We start from the raw sequence: 22306 nt of genomic DNA, 5'->3' as shown, positions 1-22306 counted from the left end.
CCCCCCCAAACCCCAAACTTCTCAGTTAAAAAAAGCACTTTTCAGCATTATAATAATTTTTGGGTCAGCCCATGGATTGCATTGTCTGCAGTGTTCTGTGCATTTATTTAAAATGTAAGTTCCCTGTAGCAGAGACCAAGGGTATTTGTGTGTTTTTTTCAGCACCAAGCTCTCTACTGATGCTTAACAAACAATAAAAACAGGCTGAACCTCTCTAATCCAGCACCCTTGAGCCCTGACTGGTGTCAGACAAGAGAATTTGCCACACCACAGGAGGCCAATATTGTCTAGCACCATTACTAATACTTCCTTTGCTTACTTGTTTCTTAGAAGACAGTTGGGGTAAATTACAGCTAAACAATAGCACAGAACACTGAACGCCAGGACTGGTGGCTAGAGACAAACTTTCTGGGACCATGGGAAGCTTGGCCACACCCACGATAAGTGGTCATCCAGCTAACTAAAACCATGCTGAATTACAGATGTTGCCAGACGAGAAAGTTCTGGATTAGAGAGGTCAACCTGTAATGTATTTACCAATGGGACTGGAAACCAGTGTGCCATGTGACATACTGCTGAGCTTTGCAGTGGAATCTTTAGGCCAAAATTTCAGTTACATCAACATAAAGCTGGAGTGACCTCACTATAGCCAGCTCCAGATTTATCACTGGTATAACAAAAGCAGAATCTGCTCACTCCTGAAGTTCAATTCAAATTCTGTTAATGTAATTAATTGTTCTCGGACTGCGGTGTTCTATTTGATATGTGTTGCAACACTCAACAATGCACAGCAAACCTTTTGCCATATGGAATGTTTGAGGTTAATAGTTGATATGTTGATCTTAAAAAAAAAAGACACCAAATGCTTTTAAAAAAACCCACCGAAACATAGTTAAATTCCATTTGTTTTTACCACTCTATTTCAGAGGTTCAGGAAAAAAAAATCAAACATCCCGCTAAACACAAACAACCCAGCTCTTTAAAAATGATGATTCGTAAGTATAAGTCTTGTAACTGATAAGCAAAAGTACTTCACGTTCTTAGTGTCAGGAGGAAGTGTTGCAAAAATCAAAATAAATAAGAAAGGAGACAATGAAGGAAACAGCAACACTTATGTGCAAATGGGATATTTAACAAAAAAAAACCCAGCTGATCTAATGCACAGCCATCTTTAATAAATAACAAGCATTCCTGCAGCACCTTAAAGACTAACAAGTTTATTAGTTAATGAGCTTTCATGGGTAAGACCCACTTCTTCAGATTATTGGAGTAGACAGTTAGAATCTAGGATTCACAGGGTGGGGAGTGGGTGGGGAAAGGAAGGAGGAAAAAAGGGGTTATCTATCATTAGTAGGAGCAGTAGATGAAGCAATTTCATCAACGATTTAGATACTGGCATAGAGAGTATGCTTATTAAATCTGCACATGATACCAAGAGACTAGGGATTTCAATTGTATAGGGTCATAATTCAAAATGATCTGGACAAACTGGAGAAACGGTCTGAGGTAAACAGAATGAACTTTAATAAAGACAAATGCAAAGTGCTCCAGTTAGGAAGAAACAATCAATTTCACACATACAGAATGGGAAGCGACTGTCTAGGAAGGAGAACAGCAGAAAGGTATTTAGGGATTATAGTGGACCACAAGCTAACTATGAGTCAACAGTGTGATGCTGTTGCAAAAAAAACCAACATGATTCTGGGATGCATTAATAGGAGTGTTATGAGCAAGACAACTCTACTCTGTGCTGCTTAGGCCTCAATTGTGTCCAGTTTTGGGCACCACATTTCAAGAGGGATGCGAAGAAACTGGAGAAGGTCCACAGAGGAGCAACAAGAATGTTCAAAGGTCTAGAAAACAAGAGCATGAGGGATGACTGAAAGAACTGGGCCTGTTTAGTTTAGAAAAGAGTAGACTGAGAAGAGACATGATAAGTGGTTTACAAGCACTGTGGCTGGGTGAGGCCAGGGGAGGAAAGACAGGAGTAAAAACAGGGCAGATTTGGAGCTGACAGTCAGAGTGGGAGTAGCTGAGGAGTAGGCTACCTTTATAAACCCCTTCCCACACAGGGCAAGGGGGGGGTGTGAGAGGTGATTAAGGAGAGTTTAGGAGGTGAGTGAGGAGAGGGAAGGAGACTCACAGAACAGCAGAGACAGCAGAGGAGGAGAAGAGCCTCAGTAAGTTGGAGCTGGTCTGCACCCAGCCCAGGGGTCCTGGAGGCTCAAACAGAGACTGTGGAGAACTGGTCAGCTGGTGGAGATGATACAGGAGGTGGACTTGCTGTTGCAGCTGCCGCAACCTGAAGGAGGTACCGAGGGGGATTATCTGGGGAAGTGACCAAGGGAGAAGAGCTGCAGGAGCAACGATGAAGGGAGTCAGCCCTTGCCAGTAGCGGCCGTCCAGTGTCCCTGGGCCGCAGCCCGGAACAAGTGGGTGGGGACCCAGTTTCCCCCAGACCACCCCTCTGCCCCAGTAACGGGGCTCCTGTGATGGGGCCAGTAGGCTGAACAGAGGGCCTGGGGCCCAGGAACAAGACTGACCCTGCCACAGTATCTAAAAGACTGCTACAAGGTGGAAGGAGGAAAAATGTTGTCCTTGGCCTCTGGGGATAGGACAAGAAGCAATGGGCTTAAACTCAGCAAGGGACGTTAGGTTGGACATTAGGAAAAACTTCCTACCTGTCAGGGCGGATAAACACTGGACTAAATTGCCTAGGGAGGTTGTGGAATCTCCATCACTTGGGATATTTAAGAGCAGGTTAGAGAGACTTCTATCAGGGAGGGTCTAGAGCAGTGGTTCCCAAACTTTGCACCATCATGCCCCACTTTTGATTTTTGAGAAACCCTCACACCCCCCGACCTCTTCTTTACTGTCATCCAACCCCCCATTAACAAAAAATTCAATTCGTAATTTGAAATACACACAAAAGCTTGATTTAAAAATGTTATTTAAAATTAAAAACAAGCACAAATAATTTTTCTTGGCCCCTTGTGGTTGCCTGGTGCAGCCCCAGCTGACCAGTTGCCTGAGCCCCATGCCAGTCTCTGGAGCTGCCCACACCAGCTACCCACCCGCCTGAGGCCTGCGCTGCCAAAGCCACCCACCCGAGCCCCATGCTGCCGGGGACAGCCACCTGCTTATTTGCCAACTGCTGGGGCCAACTGTCCACCCACCCGCCGCCCGCCCGAGCCCTGTGCTGCCAGGACCAGCCACCCACCCAACAGCCACCTACTCCAGCCACGCAAGCTGCCCACCCAAGCCCCATGCTACCAGTGCCAGCCACCCACCCACCATCCCGAGCCACCTGCGTCCCGTGCTGCTGGGGACAGCCACCTGAGCCCTGTGCTGCTGGGGGCAGCCACCTGCCCACCAGCCCGAGCCACTCAAGCCCACGCTCCTGGGGCCAGCCACCCAAGTCCTGCTCTGCCAGGGCCAGCTGACTGAGCCCTACGCATCCCACAAGCTGGCTGGCTACCCGAGCCCTGCCTCGCAGCTCTCCCACAAAGCCAGGTACCCCCAGACCCACATCAAATCTCATCCTCCTCCTACCCAACCCACACACTCTCATTTGCAGCAGGCAGCCAGCTCTACATGGGTCTCTGCAGGCTGTCTGCTTTTTATAGCAGCTGCACGAGGTCACCCACCTGAAATGGCAGGAGCTGAGAGCCGGAAGCAAAGGCTGGATTTTTCTTCAGGTGGGGGGGATGACGTGGGGGGGGGGCTGGGTTGCCTCGTGCCCCCCTGGAATTTCTTCAAGCCCCCCAGTTTGGGAAACCATGGTTGAGGATGTTTGGTCCTGCTGAGAGGACAGGGGACTGGACTCACTGACCTCGTGAGGTCCCTTCCACTTCTAGTGTTCTGTGGTTCTATGATGACCTAATTATTATAAGCCTTAAAAAGACCCAATTGGTACTACTCTCTCTTCCATTAGTAAGCACTTGTCAATGAGAAAATTCATGTGAAGTGCTCACAGCATGAGTGAGGGCTGCTGGTCTGATGAATTTGTTTGTTTTGATGGCTAAGGAACCTGTAGAACTTACTTATTGATGTCTACTTGCTTCAGTCGCCTATGAAAGTCAGTGGCAGCTTGTGTAAAATTCTTCACAGCAGAAAAGAGAGAGTCTGCAGAGATAGGGAAGGAATAGCTTAATCTTGCGTTCTGTTTATCTTTTGCCAAAGAACCAACATGATCATGGTAATGTTCATAGAACAAAGGGCTAAATAAAGTATGCTTACAGTTCACACACTCCCCTGTCAAATAGCAGAAATGCCCTCACTATTGCGTGATTTAGATCCATGATGACAGCTGTCAGGGCTCATGTGAATATGTGGGACATAGTTTGTATTGTTTTGTTCTAAGTGATGGGTTGTTTGAAGAATTATTTAAATAATGAATAAGACCTAGTCTACACACACATCTTGTACCAGTATAACTATACTAGTACAAGAACTACTGCGGACACAATTGCTGGACCTCAGGGCAGCTGCCCTTTAAGCTCCCTTCCTGTTGGCAGCCCAGCTGGATTCTACTGTCAGGGCTGCTGACAGTGGGGAGCAAAAGGGGCAGCAACATGAAAGTGGTGCTGTGGCAGCGTTTCAATGTCCTCCAGGCATGGGCGAGTAACAGTGGCTGGTTCTTACTGGTATGTTGTAGAGGCCCATCCCAGCCCACTTTCAGCTCTGCATTTATGGAAAATAATGCTGCCCACTTCTTATTTACAAAGTCAACAGAAAGTGAGACCAGGCATTTGCATGGGACTTCTACAGCTGACACTGCAAGGTATTTACTTGCCAGATTTGCTATAAACACTCTCAATCTCCTTTATGCTTTGGCCACCACTCCATCCTTCCATGCTGCTGCTGCTTAAAAATAATGCATTAATTAAACTTGTGACTGTACTCCCTGAGGCAAAATTGAATGTCTCCAGCTTTGTTTGACCCACATTCTACTATATTTTCCATGTTATAGCAGTGTTGGGTGATGACTCAGCACATTTGTTTTAAGAACATTCACTGCAAATTAAACAAAACACAAAGAAGATACCAATGTGAGATTTCTGAAGATAGCAACAGTGCTTGACCCAAGGTTTAAGAATCTGCAGTGTCTTCCAATATTTGAGAAGGACGAGCTGTGGAGTATGCTTTTAGAAGTCTTAAAAGAGCAGTACGTCAATGCAGAAAATACAGAGCCCACACCACCAAAAAAGAAAATCAGCCTCCTACTGGTGGCATTTGGCTCAGATGATGAAAATGCACATGCATAGGTCTGCCTTGCTTGGGATCATAATGAAGCAGAACCTGTTATCCGTATGGATGCATGTCCTCTGGAATGGTGACTGAAACATGAAGGTATATATGAATCTTTAGGGCCTCTGGCAATGAAATACTTTCCAATGCTGGCTACAGAGTTGCCATGCAAACAGCTATTCTCACTTTTAGGAGGCATTATGAAAAGAAGTTGGGGGCAGCATTATCTTCTGCAATTTTAAACAAACTTATTGGTCTTAGTGATAGCCTAAACATGAAAGTTAAGGTTCCCCATTGTTACATAACTACAGCAAATGCAGCTTTGAGAAAAAAAAAACAAATATCATGAGATCTGTGATAAAAATCACAAGAGTTGGAAATCCAACTCTATAATTCATTCTCCCTTGTTTGTTGAGATTAGCCCATGACTGTTCACCTTCTGGGTCACAGTGCAAAGCTCTATTGGGTCTCCGTGGTGCAAGGGAAAGCATGTTGGTCTTCTAAACTGTGGTGTTAATCCCAATCATATGAAGTTTGCAGGTTCATATCTCAGCAGAGTCACTTTCGGGTGAAGGGATAGCTCAGTGGTTTGAGCATGGGCCTGCTAAACCCAGAGTTGTGAGTTCAATCCTTGAGGAGGCCACTTGGGGATCTGGGACAAATAAATCTAAACAAAACACAATGGCTATGTCTACACTAGCACTCTATGTCAAAGTAGCCTATTTCAACGTAAGAACATCAAAATAGGCTACTTCAGCGTGTATCGTCTACACATCTTCCAGGGCTGGTGCCATTGACATTCAGCATCAAAGTAGCGACGGAGAACGTCGAAAGGAGCTGCCCCGGAAGGAAATGTGGAGCGTGCACAAGCACCCCCTGTCAAAATAAGGGGCCAGCAAAGCCCCTAGCTACTCCATTAAAGGCCACCTCCCAGACACACTTGCCCTGCATAGCATGAGATCCCCAGAGCTGACAACCAGTTGCAGACCCCATGCACGCAGCATAGACCCGCAGCAGCAGCCAGAAGCCCTGGGCTAAGGGCTGCTGCATGCAGCGACCATAGAGCCCTGCAGGGGCTGGACAGAGCATCTCTCAACCCCTCAGCTGATGGCCTCCATGGAGGACCCCGCTATTTCAATGTAGCAGGACGCGGATCATCTGCACACACCCTACTTCGACACTGAATGTTGAAGTAGGGCGCTATTCCCATCTTCAGATAGGAATAGCGATTTTGCTGCCTAACGTCGATTTCAACATCGAAATAGCTCACAGCGTGTGTAGACGTGATGTGTACTATTTCAACATTGTGCCAGCTACTTCGAAGTAGCCAGCTAGTGTAGATGCACTCAATGTCAGGGATGGTGCTTGGTCCTGCCAAGAGGGCAGGGACTAGACTTGATGAACTCTGAACGTCCCCTCCAATTCTATGAGATAGGCATATCCCCATATTAAAAAATAAAATCTCTGGACATCTAGCTACAGGTAGTATTCTAGAGAGAATGGTGGCATTTGTTCTGAATGTACAGTTGCGTTTTGCAGTGAGGGCTGGTCATTCTGTATTACAAGAAGTTTGCATTAACTGATATCCAAGGGTTAAGTGCAATTTAGGCTCTTGGTTGCTTTTTTATATCAAACTATAATCATTATTTTAATTAGATTGTAATTTTCTTAGGGGGACAGAGACTGTTTTTGTTCTGTTTGTGTAGCACCTAGTACAGTGATGTCCTGATTCATGACTGGGGTTTCTACATGCAATCACAACGCAAGAAATAGATAATAAGAGAAGGCGTCTGGTGGAAGGTGGTACATACCAAATGATACACTGTACATCATCAGTTCAGTATGATGATTCATCGACAAATTATAGACAACTTCAGCATAGTTCCTTAAAGCCACTGCATAATCTCTGCAGTCAAAGGGAAGGACCACAGAGTTGGCCAGTTCAAACACCAGCCCCCCTCGCACCTGGGCCACTGTCAGGTGATTCTTAAAAGTTGGATCATAAAATTTCTCCACGATCTCATAGGTCTCATAGACACTATGGTAAACTGGGTAGCTACTGTATTTTTCCACTCTCTGGAAAAAAAGAATTAAAAGACTGTATTATTGATTATGCTGATCTGGACAGCTTCACAACATTTCTTCTTGTGCGCCTGGGTTACAGCAATCCCCTTTGTTCATATTTTCAATATTCCTCTTCACCGAGGACAAGCTTGCTTAACAGACTGCAACTTGTTTTATTATTTTGATTGAGCAATTGGACACACAAAGAATCAAAGCAGTTATGGTTGTGAAGAAACATCACCTCAGTATCCAAAGCTCTCTTAGGCCGTGTCTACACTAGCCCCAAACTTCGAAATGGCCACGCAAATGGCCATTTCGAAGTTTGCTAATGAAGCGCTGAAATGCATATTCAGCGCTTCATTAGCATGCGGGCGGCCGCGGCACTTCGAAATTGACGCGCCTTGCCACTGCGCGGCTCGTCAAGACGGGGCTCCTTTTCGAAAGGACCCCGCCTACTTCGAAGTCCCCTTATTCCCATCAGCTGATGGGACTTTGAAGTAGGTGGGGTCCTTTCGAAAAGGAGCGCCGTCGGGACGAGCTGCATGGCGGCGAGGCGCATCAATTTTGAAGTGCTGCAGCTGCCCGCATGCTAATGAAGCGGTGAATATGCATTTCAGCGCTTCATTAGTAAACTTCGAAATGGCCACTTGCGTGGCCATTTCAAAGTTTGGGGCTAGTGTAGACGTAGCCTTAGAGTGATTAGCCATAGAAAATTCTGTATCATTCCCCTGCCATTTATTTTGAACTAAATGCCTTTATGTTTTGGATGGCGGATGGCAAGTTCACAGTTATCAGAGGGGTAGCCGTGATAGTCTGTATCCACAAAAACAATTAATTTGTAACTTTGACATCATCAATCAAGGACTGAACAAAGCCTGGGAATGGCTGGCCAACTACAAAAGCAGTACAAACAAAGAACAGAAAAATAGTGCCCAGTCCAAAAAGCTTCCAGTCTCCATTGTTGACTCATAGCAGAGGGTAATGCAGTGGGTTATGGAGGACAGGGATGAGATGGGGTGATGACACACTTACCCAGTTTTTGCTGTAACGTGCTCTGCCTGAAGCAATGCCAAGCCGCTGAAAAAATACTTCAAAGTCATTGCCAGAACCCAGCTTATTTATTCTTTTGACAAGAAAAAGGAACAGATCTTGAGTAAAATATCTAAATACAATGTTTAGTATCTTTCCAAGCAATGTATTAATGAATTCACCACTCCCGTCTCTCACCTATTTTCTCCACTCCACCCAGCTCCAGAGCATTTCCCAAAACATTCTGCCTCCAAACATCTCCTTAACACAATCTCAGTCCCACCTGAGTCATCTGTCACAGATAATGTGCATCTCCTGTCATCACTGCTGTTCAAAGAGGGTCAGACTCACTGCATGGACCTTTGAGGGGTTAGCACTGGGAAGAATTTGGCTCACTATCCACCTTACTTATTCTTGCTCATTAGAAGCATCTTCAATATGGAATCTCTGCTAAATCCTGATCAAGTCCTACTCATCTGAGGGGAATAAAACAGCACTGGCAGGGCAGACAACTGGGGCAGCGGAGAGGACAAAGGGGGCCAGAGATTCCTTTAGATGCTGGCACGTCTAGGGGAATAGACCCATCTCCCATCACATCTTGGTCATGACTTAACAGGATCAACATTTTATGGTCTGATGGGCAATTTCTGTGGGTCTCAAGGGACACAGTGCTACAAAAAGCAGCCTTGCCCCTTTTTCAACTAGACAAGGCCTCTTCTTTGGGCTGCAGAAGCTAGGGCTTCCCTTATGATTGGAAGAAAGAGTTAGGGGCTGATGTTGTATTGACCAATCCATCTCCCGCTAATGTCTGCTTTTTCCATTTGAGAAAAGATTTCTATACCTACCCACCTAGCTGCAGAGACCTTTAGTGATATAATTATGGGGGACTATAGGGCTTGGGCCTTGTTTTTCAGAGAAGACATGATGAAGTGAGAGACAAGTTGACCAGACTGAAGAAAACAGCTTAAAAAAACCAAAACACGGGCTCCAAAAAATTTTGGCTAGTTTTACTTCCTCCAGGCACTGAATAAAATGCAGACTTCAAGAGCTGCTAAGCTTATAGCATTAAAGGTCACTGTTTCTTTTCTCGCACCAATTATGCTTTCTTGAAATAAGTCTAAAATGACAATAAAACGCTGCTTACTAAGTATAACCATAGAACGGGAAGACTTACGTCTAACCTGAAGCTCAGGTGGACTATGTTGTAATTGACAACAGACTCACAAATGTTTTGGAAGCAGATAATACCTTTTCAGCTGTGGTTTCCTAGGGAGTTATAAAAATCCTTACACCTATAAGGAACTGTGTGGCTAAAGCCCTGCTGTACTGACAATTTACTCTGTCTCCAATGCTGAGTACTGGGAACAGAGCCACAGTTGGTGTAAAAGTGTCATAAATCCATGGTTCTTTGACAATTATGCCAGTTTTGGGGCTCTGTCCCAGTCCTTTTTTTACGAGTTCAGCTTTCCAGGTTGCTATAAATACAAAGACAACCTATTCTGCAATCTGCAGTAACTTCGGCACACATCCTTTGTCACTTACCTGGGGACATCTTTATATTCTGTTGATGGGTTTTTTTCATACCAGCTCTCATAAAGAGATTTGCCTTCAAACCCCTCATCAGGACTTGGTATCTAGAGACATTCATGTAAAAAAAAAATTAAGTGTTATTAAGCAACAAATTCACAATCAGGTATGATTGAAGTCAACTAGTTAGACAATGACTAAGCCACTACTCACGTACCTTAGGGAAATCACACAAATTTGCTGCACTTCATTCTACTGATCTGAAAAATGGGTGTGATAAAAGTTACCTATCTCACAACAGTGCAGTGAGTCTTTACTATTCATGTGGTGATCTACAGTTCTCTGATGAAGGTTGCTACAAACACATATAAATATTAACAATAATTAAGGTCATGTCATGCTCTACTTCTAGTGTGTCTTCTAATTTAGCAGTTTCAATAGCTGGAGGTACAGTAGGGGATCAGCATTCACGAGGGTTCAGTGTAGGGAACCCTCATGAATGCTGAACTTCACAAATAGCACTTTACCTCACGGGGGAGACAGGAATCTTGACCGCTGAGCTGCTCCTTCCCTCCCCCTTGACAAGGGGATCACTTGGCCCTGCCACAGCAGTGGGGCTGGAGTTGATCCACTCCTTCCTCCCCACTTGACAAAGGGATCGCCCAGTTCCAGCAGCACCCCAGGGCTCAGGTGTGCCTGCTGACTGTGAATGAGCCAGCTCAGGAGCCAGGAGGAGGGCAGTGGTTTCCCGAGCCCAATGCACATGTGCAAGCACCCAGCACATGCTCGCTAGAGCCTCCTGGGCTTCTGAGCATGAGCAGAAGCAGGGCGGGTGCCTCAGACATCTTGAGATGCTCTGTGCAGGGAGCCTGAGTGCCAAGGCAGCCTCCCCTGACCCAGTCACCCCCGTCCCCTGGGTGGTGCTGCACCTGTCTGGGGCTGGAGGTTCTGCCACAGAGATGTGCATGCACACATCTTGAGGGTTTGCTGTGTCTGGACCATTCCCAAATTCAGGTGTCCCTAGCTGCTAGCATGTAACCCATAGCATCCTGCCAGACAGCATTCCAGCTCCACAAGACCTTGTCTTGCTGAAAAATGGCTCTCAAAACCTTGTATATGATTGGTGAAGAACCAATATTACCAGCCTGTAATTGCCAGGGTTGTCCCTTTAAAAAATTGGCACAACATTAGCTAACAGTCATCAAGTACACAGGCTGATTTATGTGATAGGTTACATACCACAGTTAGTAGTTGTGCACTTTCATATTTGAATTCCTTCAGAATCTTTGGTGAATACCACTTGGTCCTGATGAATTATTACTGTTTAATTCATCTATTTATTCTATAATCTCCCCTACTGACACCCCAATCTCTGACAGACTAAGATTATCACAGACTGGCCCTATGGATATATTTTATATGCAATCCATTTGCAAATTCGACACCATCAACCAAGGACTGAACAGAGACTGGGAGTGGCTGGCCCATTACAAAAGCAGTTTATACGCTCTTGATGTTCACACCTCCACAGTAGCAACTGACAATGGGCCACATCCCCACTGACTGAACTGACTTGATTTCTCCTCTGTTGAGGTTCACAACTCCACATTAACTGCTCATAATGGGCCACATCCACCCTGACCGAATAGACCTTGTCAGCTCTGGCCCTCCCCTTTACTAAGACTCTCCCTTTAAATCCTCCTCTGAAACCCCCCGACTCATGTATCTGACGAAGCGGGTCTTTGCCCATGAAAGCTTATGCTCCGAAATGTTTGCTGGTCTATAAGATGCCACAGGACTTCTTGTGGTTTTGAAGATACAGATTAATTCGGCTACCTCTCTGACACCATGGATATATGTTAGTTAAAATTAAAACTGGACAAAGACATGTAGGACTGGATGGGACCTCAATAGATCATCTAGCTCAGTCATTTTTGCTCAAGGCAGGATGACATAATAACTAAACTATTCTTGAGAAGTGTTTGTTGAATGTGTTTTTAAAAACCTTCAATGATTGCACAGCCCCAACCCCCATACAATCTGTTCCAGTACTTAACTACAGTGACAGGCAGGATTTTCTTTTAAGCGCCTACCCCTAAACGTCTCCAGTGGCATTTCAAGCCCAATGGTTCTTGTCCTATGCTCAGAAGCTAATGAGACGATTTTCCCCCTCCTCCTCTCAATGACCTTTTATGTACTTGAAAACTGTTATCAAACCCGTTCTCCCCAGTCTTTCCTCCAGACAAAATAACCACACATTTTTCAATCTTTTCCTCACAAATCTTGTTTTCTAGATCTTTACTGTTGGCTATATCTATCACACTGTATTTAATGCAGCAAGCTGGCATTCTATGAATGTCTTGGAAAGCCAGTGCTTAGGAAGAGTGCTAAAATAAACAGATTTCACAGCAGGCCTGGCTGTAAAAAATGATTGCTGCAACTTATCTGGCATGACTTTTTGCGGGGAGAAGAGGAACTTTTATATATATAAATATAGCTCAAAGGTGTATAAAAAACCTCGATTTACTCATTAGAGACTCAAAGGTCATTATACTAGTAGCATGGCACTGAAATCTGGAACTGTGCAGTTACTTCACAGAAGGGAAAACCTGCTCACATTAGCGTTTACTTCTGGAAACCATTCTAATAATTATATATTAGTCTAGGGGCTGAAGCTCTTCTAATAAAATTTCTCACAAAATACTGTGAGCTTGGAATTAAAGTTACCCAAAGGTATTTTTGTTTAATACAGACAATACATTTCAAGCAAATCTCCAATTCAGCCATCACTAACATCCACACCAAGTTTAATTCAAAAGCTTTACCTGTCAAACATCATAGGTCAACACACCCACATCCACAACAAACTCCCTTTTAGTTTTAGCAAATACCACCCAAATGTACACACCCAGTTCTTCACCAGTCACCTACAGGCTGAATTCAGCCAGTGAACTGCAGGACTTGAATCCCATTCTGATAGACTCTTCTGTGGCTGAGTGATCTCTTGGCTTAACTGCTGGCCTTTCAGTCTGTATGGTGGGGTGTAGGAGGACCCCCAGTTTCCCCCTCTACTGGATTCCAGCCCAGGGCTCTGTCTAAATCAACACCTACACATGGGAGATTGGGTCTCTCTCCCAGTGGAAAATCAAGACTCACTTTCCTGGGCTACTTCCTACAAGTCCCTTCATTTTGGGATATGTCCCAATAGTTCAGCTGCTCTGAGTGCTGGGGCTTATTTGCAGCCTCTCCTTGTCAGGAGAGACCTGGCTTAGCACGAGCGGCTGTGTTGGGTGGCAGGACATGGATCCACCCCTTCATGCTGGCAAAGAAAAGAGCTCATGCCAGGCCTGCTGACAGGGTGTGGCATCGGAGGGAAGGTGCACTGGGGTCCGGCATTTCAAAGGGGTTGGAGCTCCAGCTGCTGTTACTGCTAATTCAGCAGTGGTGGCAACCAGGGTTCCAGGCCCCTTTGAATTGCCACAGTAGCACTGCTGTGCATGGCTCAAGGGAGGGCCAGTGCCATAATCTGGACAGTGCTAAGGGTTGACTGTCCTAGGCCCCGCCACTGCCATCCTTGGCCCTTGCCCTTCCAGGGCATGAAGCCAGACCCCTCTCCACCCTGCCCTGGGGACTACTGTGGCCGTTGGCTCCACTGGCTCTGGCCTCCTCACCAGTCAGCCTCTCACCGAGCCAGGCTCTGTTCTTTTCTCTCCCTCCAGGCCTCACATGAGCTGTAGGTCTAGTGGGATTGGGCTACCTGAACACACAGGTTTTCTTTAGTCCCCTCTGTGCTGCATAGTAGTTTTTCTGCTTCCTCACACAAACTCTCAACACAATCTTAACGATAGAGTGACTAATTGATCCCTCCATAATACTACTATGCAAGAAATGTGACTGAACGTGTAACAATATTAAACTGAACACGTGATGGTCAAATCTCGTTACATCCACATAGGTGTTTGTGGTGAGAGTAGAATGTGGTCACTGAGGCCTAACTGTCTGATGATGCCAATGATAGATTTTACTACAGTCAACAGAAGTCCCCACAACAGCGCAGAATTTTGGCCTAACTCTCTTTGTAATAAGAACAGTTTCACATCCAGTATAATAACCAGCTCCTGTGGGCAGTTACTGTTGCTACATTAGTTGGTATTTTAGTGCATCGTTACCTCCTTGGTCAAGTTGTACACCAGGCTGTACATCAGCGGAGTACAATCAATTCTTAGAGTGTAGTTTCCTGAAAGAGAAGGTCCAGGTTTACAACAGAAAACCAAGTCTGTTCTGTGTCTTGGCAGAGGGAGGAGGCATGTCTGCAATGACAGAAGACATCAAGAGGAAAAAAGCAGGATCTCCAAAGTAAATAGGGCTGACAGTTGTAGGCTGCTTAGTACATTCACACTGACATAGGATTTGGGCTGAATTATGTTCCAGCTATCACAACAGGTTGAGATCCTGCCTTGTGCCCCCATGCCAGCTACCCATATCATGGATGGGGAAGATGACTCTACAGAGATGCTGGGTGGGTTGGATCATGGGCAGCTCACTGGTTCTAACCCCCATCTCTCCTTCCTCCCCTCACATCATGTATTATACAGGGTAATTACATGGCCAGCATAGCACACACACTCAGCAAAGTAGGAGAGTAATTGTAACTCTGGGCTACCATCTCCCTCCCAAGTGCTCCTGGGTCAACACAACAATAAAGTTTTCTCAAGGTTCATGGAAAAGCCAACATTGAGCTTCTAGAGCAGCTGTCTCAGTTTTATCAACCTCCCACCTGCCACTGCCACAGAAACACAATTATACACCTTCAACTGAGGAGTCTGCATTGATATACGCCACTGCACGGGTTTGTAACAGTTTAGCATTTTCCTGCAGTCGGAGGAAAAAAAAGTTGATTAACATTTCCCCTCAAAGTAACACAGTACATTTTAGCTAGAATCCTACAGGTTTCAGCGTCCAGTGTATATGGTACGGTTGGGTTCACATGTCAGTCTTGTCTCCCAAAACAAGTGGACTGACAGATACACAAATTGATTTTTTTCAGAGCAAGGTGAATTGCATACAAGAGTTTTTGGATAAGTATTTACAGGTGAGATTTAGGGCCCATTCCATCCAAACACAGGAATTTGTTTAGTAAAATGGAGCAGATTCTCTGAATTTCTATAGGGGGCACTGCATTCCAAACACATTAATGGGTCAAACTTCCTTGTTCAGAACTTCATCATCAACACTGGCCAGTAACAACTGTGTTAGAAAAAAGTGCAAGAAACACTGCAATGGACAGTTATGGGATAACCTGTCACCAAGGGAAATGCCCTACTAATTGCACTAGTCAGAAGTTTACTTATAAATTTGGCAGGAATTTAAATGCCTTTCAAAAATTTTTGTATCTTTAATATTCTTACAGCTCTGCATCTGAACTGCTAAACTTCTGGCCTCAGCACTTTCATGTTGCAATGAGTTCCATAAGTTAACAGTGTGCTGTATGAAAATATATCACTCTATGGCTACGTCTACACGTGCAGCCAACATCGAAATAGTCTATTTCGATGAATAACGTCTACACGTCCTCCAGGGCCGGCAACGTCGATGTTCAACTTCGACGTTGCTCAGCCCAACATTGAAATAGGCGCAGCGAGGGAACGTCTACACGTCAAAGTAGCACACTTCGAAATAGGGATGCCAGGCACAGCTGCAGACAGGGTCACAGGGCGGACTCAACAGCCAGCCGCTCCCTTAAAGGGCCCCTCCCAGACACACTTGCACTAAACAACACAAGATACACAGAGCTGACAACTGGTTGCAGACCCTGTGCCTGCAGCATAGATCCCCAGCTGCCGCAGAAGCAGCCAGAAGCCCTGGGCTAAGGGCTGCTGCCCACGGTGACCATAGAGCCCCGCAGGGGCTGGAGAGAGAGCATCTCTCAACCCCCCAGCTGATGGCCGCCATGGAGGACCCAGCAATTTCGACGTTGCAGGACGCGGATCGTCTACACGGTCCCTACTTCGACGTTGAACATCGAAGTAGGGCGCTATTCCTATCTCCTCATGAGGTTAGCGACTTCGACGTCTCGCCGCCTAACGTCGAAGTTAACTTCGAAATAGTGCCCGACGCATGTAGACGCGACGGGCACTATTTCGAAGTTGGTGCCGCTACTTCGAAGTAGCGTGCACGTGTAGACGCAGCTAATCAGTTTTGAATTTCCCATCTTTCCATTGCACCAAATGTCCCCTTGTTCCTGTGCTATGAAAACAGAAGTTCCCAATCTCCATTTTCTAGCTCAGTTATTATGTGAACTTTTGTGATTTATAATTATCATATCATCCAAGATGGAAGAGGAAGATTTTACAGCAAGCAAAGCTGTGGATGATAAAATAGCAAGCCTGTCATATTTCACAGACTTAAAAGGAGACGCAGGGCAAAATTTATATGCCTTTGAAGTGATTTGAGTTAGAATGGCCTTAGTTTGACCTTGTGGATACTTTTAAAGTCTCCCTCTAAGTGGCTGTGAAGAGACACACCATCCTTGATTCTGAATATTATTAATGCAGATGGATTTAGAACACTGGATATTTCCCTCCTCAGTATAGATCAGAAAGTACAGGGCAGAAGTCATTCTTCACAAGCAGCAATCAAAACAGCAGACCTCATTCTGATTTCGCTTACTGCAGTAAATCCCAAGCAGCTCTATGGAAGTCAGTGGACTTACACTTATTTAAAATTGGTATCACAGGAGAATCAAGCCCAGTACCTCCATGTGGCAGGGTCACTACCTATAGGCTGGTATATTCTCAGACATTTGTTTTGGAATTTAGAACAGTTATTTTGGTCAAACAGTAAATAGGACATGTGGTCTCTTTAGATGAAATTCACACTGAGGTTGCTCATTGCTAAAGCCCAGAATAATGTACTGTGCTCTGGGGAAGGGTTATTACTTGCACGTTGCTGGCAATATAACTTTGGACACTCTCGCTCATGTGTGTGTGTGTGTATATAAACACACTCCACTGGAGCAGGTTCCAAAAAGCAGGGGAAAGATCAGCCATTTTGCAGAACTTTCTGCGATCACTTATTCTTGCTTTACCTCAGCCCACTCTGTAGATCCGAGCAAGCCAAATTCCTCTGCATCCCAGCTTGCAAATACCATTGTTCTTCTAGGCCTCCATCCTACAAGAATATATGATGTAAAGCACCAGGAGAATTACTCCAGAGAAATACACTATGCTTACATACCAAACTAGAAATAAATCTTACAATGTGCAACAACACTTTGGCCTCATTTGCAAGAATGTGTGGTGCAAAAGCACAAGTGGGGAATTTACCAACAAATGCTTTTGTAATTTTACTTCTGGTTTGCAGCATTAAGCCTGATATAGATGTCTGTCTTTGCTGAATATCTGAGGTGATTGACATTTTCCTAAATTCTGCATTTTGGCAGACAACCGAGGAAGAAATTTTGCAGAAGTAGTTTGATTTTTTACAACCAGCTCCACTTCATACAGATATTAAATTATTGTCCTCTTTAATGAGAATGTACATTCCAGTACTTGTTCCATATCCAGTGCCAAAAGTGTCTTCCCCAACCCTTCTCCCAAACACCAACTCTCAAATATTGAGGAATCCCATGTGTGATTTTCATACAGCCACCTCTAAACAAAGCTCCAAAAAGCTTGGTATGTGACCTGGAGCCCTGGTAAACTGGAGCTGGGTATATTGCAATGTGTTTTTAGATGTATCTGCTTTATCAAAGCTCTCCTTCATGTCATTACTATTACTCCCCGTCCTGCTTGGCTTCACTAAACATTGTCTCCTAATATGTTCTGTAACTAGGCAATGAAGGAAACAAAATTAACCTTGAACAGGTTTTAAATGCTGTGGCTGGGCAAAGAAAGCTACAGTACCACAGTGTTCGGGTTATGTCAGGACTTCTGTCTCCAGGATTTCAGATGCAATAAAAGGAGACCCCATTTGTTCTGGTGGCTGACTTTCAATAGTGCTGATGTTCCTCACCATATCTGAGTATAACTAGGAACTTTGTAATTTTAAACTGATCTCCTACTAATTTTATCCCTGTATAAACTTTTAAACTCATCTCCTACTAATTTTATCTCTGTGTATCCCTGTATGTATTCCAGGTCCTATTCACATTGGTTTCACAGTAATGTACATTTAAAAGATTTGGAAGTTATAAACGTTGTCTTCTCACATGCTTGCTCAGTCTGTTATGGCATAATTCTGTAGATTTTTAAAGCCAGAAGATGATCTAATCTGACCTCTTGCGTATCAAAGACCATAGAATTTTAACCAGTTACCCGATAGGTCATATTATGACTACACCTATGCTACGGAGGGAATCAACACTTTGAGATCGATCCAACAGTAATTGGTTTAGAGGGTCTAATGAAGTCCTGCCAAATTGACTGGAGATTGCTCTCTGGTCACCCAGTTACTTTGCAGTGGATGAGAAGAGTAAGGAAAGTCAGTGGAAGAGTTTCTCCTGTCCAGGCCCTTGAGGTGTAGACGCCCGCAGTAACTTAGCCTAAGGTACATTGACTCACGCTATATTATTCACATAGCTGGAGTTGTGTACCTTAGGTTGATTTTCTATGGTAGTGTAGATGTAGCCTTATTTTCCCATATGTCCCACATTGCCTGATTTTCTTCCCCAGATGAAACCTCCCATACCCATCGTAATCTTGGAGACAAAGGGTGCCATAACATCAATGATTTTATTAACTAATTATAGTTAAGTTAATGGAGATTAAAAAGCACTGAAAAGATGAAAACTACTATGTAAAAGTTCAGTCATTTCTATATTTAGATGCTCTAATTCCTCACCAGATCAAATTTACCGCACTATAAAAGAGCAAGGCACATAGGCTAAGGTCCACAAAGAGACTCAGGTATGACAACATAGAGCATGTCTTTTAGCTCAGACTCCTGCACAACTTAGGCAGCTGAATGCCTGACCTCTCTGGTTTGTGACTCATTCTGAGGCTTAGGTAGGAGATAGGGACCCAGGTACAGGCTGCAGCGTGCATGCCAATAAGCAAAAACGTAGGCCCTGAGCAATTTCAGGCACCTACAGAGTAAAGTGGAAGCTGAGAACCAGTTTTGTGGATTGTAATGGGGCTGACATGCTATGGATGATACCTTTGGATACCATAAGGGCCTCTGAAGTATCTGTAATAGATAAGTGAAGAGATGACCACCAATTCCAAATATCAGGAACTAAAACCTTGATTTAGCACAGCACTTAAGCCTGTACTTAACTTTAAGTACAGGCTTAAGTCCCACTAAGACAGTAAGTGCATCTGAGTACAGAAATTTGACCCCTACTTTTAAATAGAATCAGTAAATGGTTTTGTTTGATTTATTCGTTAGTCACGTACCTTCCTTCTTCAATTGCCCATAACTTCGCACAATCTCATGAACCACAGCTGCCCCGCTTTGTGGATCAATTCCACCAAAGACCCAGGAGTCACGGTGGCCTCCCAGGATGACGTATCTGTCTGGAGAAATTAACTGGGGAGGAGTCTATTTAAAGGATCTCTTTCCTGCAGTAATAGTGTCAATGGAGAATAGCTACGAATTCTCTGTAGGTTTCCAGACAATGAACACATACCACTTTAACAGTTTACTTCACATGTGGCGTAATGGAAACAGCCACTATAAATCTCCAGAGAAAAAACCCAAGAGCTGTTTATAACAGATACTATAATTAGCTACAAATTAAGTCTTAAATGTTTTAAACTGTTGCCATTATAAATCCAAGTTTTCTGATGTGCACAGTTTTCCAAAATATTCTTCATTTGGGCTTTTGATTATCTGTGCCCCGTCTTTGCCTGAAGTTTAGTCAAATCACCTGAGCAAACTAACAAGAACTGTACAAACCACCACCATTTAAAATAAAACTGCACAAATTTAAAAGCCGTATCAAAACCCAAAACTTCTGGGTTTCTATTTGTTCTAATTATTCTCTTTCAAATCCCTCCTTAAATCCTTGACTATGAAGTTGTTCCATCATACATCTTATTAGTGTGCGTTTGCTGGTCAGAACTGGCCCAGTATCAGTGGTACAAGTAAACGAGAGCTCTTACCTGCTGGGGAGTAGGGAGGGCACTCTAGCTAAGAGCAGAGGCCACATGACTTCCCCATGGGACTCTGCCCCACCCCAAGGCTGAGACCCCCAAGTTCTCCTCCTTCCCTCCCTCCCTATCCAACTTTACCTGAGGGGAAGCAGGACTGGGTTGACATAGAATCTGGAAGAGCTGCTGGTAGTTCTACTCCTTTCCCCGGTGTCCCTCCTAGCAGGGAAAGGAGAACTCCCCAGCCTCACCTCCTGCCTCTGCACAGAGCTGCCATGTCTCTGTGTACAGGGCTGGGAGTAGGGGTGCAGAGCTGGCAGTTCTCGGCCTTTCCCTGTTAGGAAGGGAAGCAGCGAAGGGAACAGAACTGACAGCCCTGCCCCATGCTCCTCTATAGAACTGTTGTGTCTGTTTACAGGGCTGAGCACTGTGGCTGGTTGTTCTGTTCCTTCCCCTGTTGGGATGGACAGTGGAGAAAGACGCAGAATGCAGGCAGCTCCTCTGGCTGTTGTAGTCCTCCCAGTCCCACCCCACTCCCAGACCTCAGCCCTGGATAAAAGGGTGCAGCAGCTAATGGAGGGGTGGCCAGCACGGAGGCTTCCCAGTACGCCGTATCAAATAAAAATTATTTGCTGGTATGGCGTACCATGCCCTACTGGCCCACTTGCACCACGTTTGCATCATGAGTATTCTTAACTCGTGTTAAAGACAGTGAAGTAATATTTTCTTCCCCTAGGTGATGGTTACTCATTGCAAGGAGTCTAAGTCACTATGGAAGAGGTAGCTCACATGATATGGCATAACAAATATCCTGCTGTCTTTGCTGGATGTTGTTATAATTGTGATTCAGCCCAGAAATGTCTGTACGGTGGTTGCAGATGAAGTGATCTTAATTCCCAATAAATAGTTGTAAAACAGTTTAGGGACTTTCAGATCATGCTGGATAAAAGATGCCACAATATATAACATGTCGGTCATTAGGTGGTGAAGTGATTTCATGGCAAAAGCATGACTGTCTTTTCAGACTCAGAAAGATCAAAGCTACCATTAATTATTTCGCTTCCACAATTCTCCCATTAAAAAAATCCACAGAATGTACCTGCAGTATTCTTTGCCTGGAAGCAAATATTTATGTGTAGGTTATACTCCCTGTGGAAAATCAGTTTTAGACTGAAAGTGCTGACATAAGCTAAACTGTGCTGCTGCAGGGAATCCCCAATGTATATGAACAGGCGTGCTCACCTAGTAGACTATACAGAAAACTGTCTTTTTCATTCTTCCTTTGCAATTACTATGCTTTATGAGGTGCACCTGCAGTTCACTGCACCCACAGGTAATTTATAAGACAAATGGCTTTACCTGGTTCTATTGCTCCTCGGATGGTACCAATCACATTGTAAATTCTTGTCACTTTATTGCTACTATGAATGTGCATTTTCACCTTCCTAATGCATTGAAAAGCAAATTAAAAGAAACAACTCATCAGATTACTTAGTAAAACGTTATATGCTTAAAATTAGATGAGATGTGAAATACATTGTTTACAGCAAGAGGTGAGAGGCTGAATTTTGTTCTTAGTTCAACAAATCTGGAAGGAGTCCAGGGATGTTGCTTCAGATTTATAGTATTGAAATTCAAGACACAGTCTGGATCTAGAAAGTTATCTAATCCCACTGTTTGAGTCCTCTTGGTAACCTGATATTTGTACTGGTTGGCACTATGATCCATACTGGTAATAAATTAAAACGCTCTGAACTTAAAAGGATGTTCTGTTAGCAGGCATTTTAAAAGTTGGAAGGGAAAAAAGGAAAATAATGCGTTTTATAAATACTTTATTAAATACCCAGAGGCTGCAGGGGAACCAAGAGAATTGCCAGGCCCCTGAGCAAGGTATGGGGAACCTGGATCTACATTCGTGGAAGGGACGGGATTCAGGTGGAAGGGGTGAGACCTAGCCCCCACCCCCGCCTGCTCTTCTGCGCTGCCTGGAATGCGCCACATGTGGCTTCACTGTTGATATAAAGGGACCAGGAGCCCAGGCTCTTTTGATCACCAAGACCAGGGCAACTGCCCCCTTTGCTGGCCCTGTCCTGGACGCCCCAGTCCCTGGATCAGGTGACCTGTTGATTTCTCATTTAGCCAGTGTAACTCCAGGGTAACCCCTCTGTGCTCAACTGAACCTCAAAGGCAGGAGGTAGTGGGGCACCAGGTCCCAAAACAACAAGAGACATTTTAACTTATAACACAAAAATGTCTTTTGTTCACTCATTTACCAGGATTCATGTGGATTCTAGCTGTTGGCTGTAATTCACTAGATCACTTGGCCTCAGTCATAGCCATAGTCA

General features: G+C 44.6%; 1 protein-coding gene across 2 annotated transcripts in view; it reads right to left on the bottom strand.

The window, feature by feature from the left end:
- The window catches only part of LOC142007335 (putative N-acetylated-alpha-linked acidic dipeptidase), a 79526-nt gene that overhangs the window by 8712 nt on the left and 48508 nt on the right, over positions 1 to 22306 (bottom strand). For both annotated transcript variants that reach the window (XM_074983950.1, XM_074983958.1), the window contains exons 9-17: positions 21321 to 21406; positions 19266 to 19385; positions 16958 to 17040; positions 14679 to 14742; positions 14040 to 14107; positions 9886 to 9977; positions 8347 to 8437; positions 7062 to 7326; positions 4044 to 4125 (exon numbers count right to left, since the gene is read on the bottom strand). In XM_074983950.1, the coding sequence (XP_074840051.1) occupies positions 4044 to 4125; positions 7062 to 7326; positions 8347 to 8437; positions 9886 to 9977; positions 14040 to 14107; positions 14679 to 14742; positions 16958 to 17040; positions 19266 to 19385; positions 21321 to 21406 (951 nt within the window). The remainder of the gene's footprint in view (positions 1 to 4043; positions 4126 to 7061; positions 7327 to 8346; positions 8438 to 9885; positions 9978 to 14039; positions 14108 to 14678; positions 14743 to 16957; positions 17041 to 19265; positions 19386 to 21320; positions 21407 to 22306) is intronic.

Source organism: Carettochelys insculpta, chromosome 1, assembly GCF_033958435.1.
Source record: "Carettochelys insculpta isolate YL-2023 chromosome 1, ASM3395843v1, whole genome shotgun sequence".
Lineage (NCBI taxonomy): Eukaryota > Metazoa > Chordata > Testudines > Carettochelyidae > Carettochelys > Carettochelys insculpta.
This window is presented reverse-complemented; position numbering and strand designations above follow the sequence as displayed.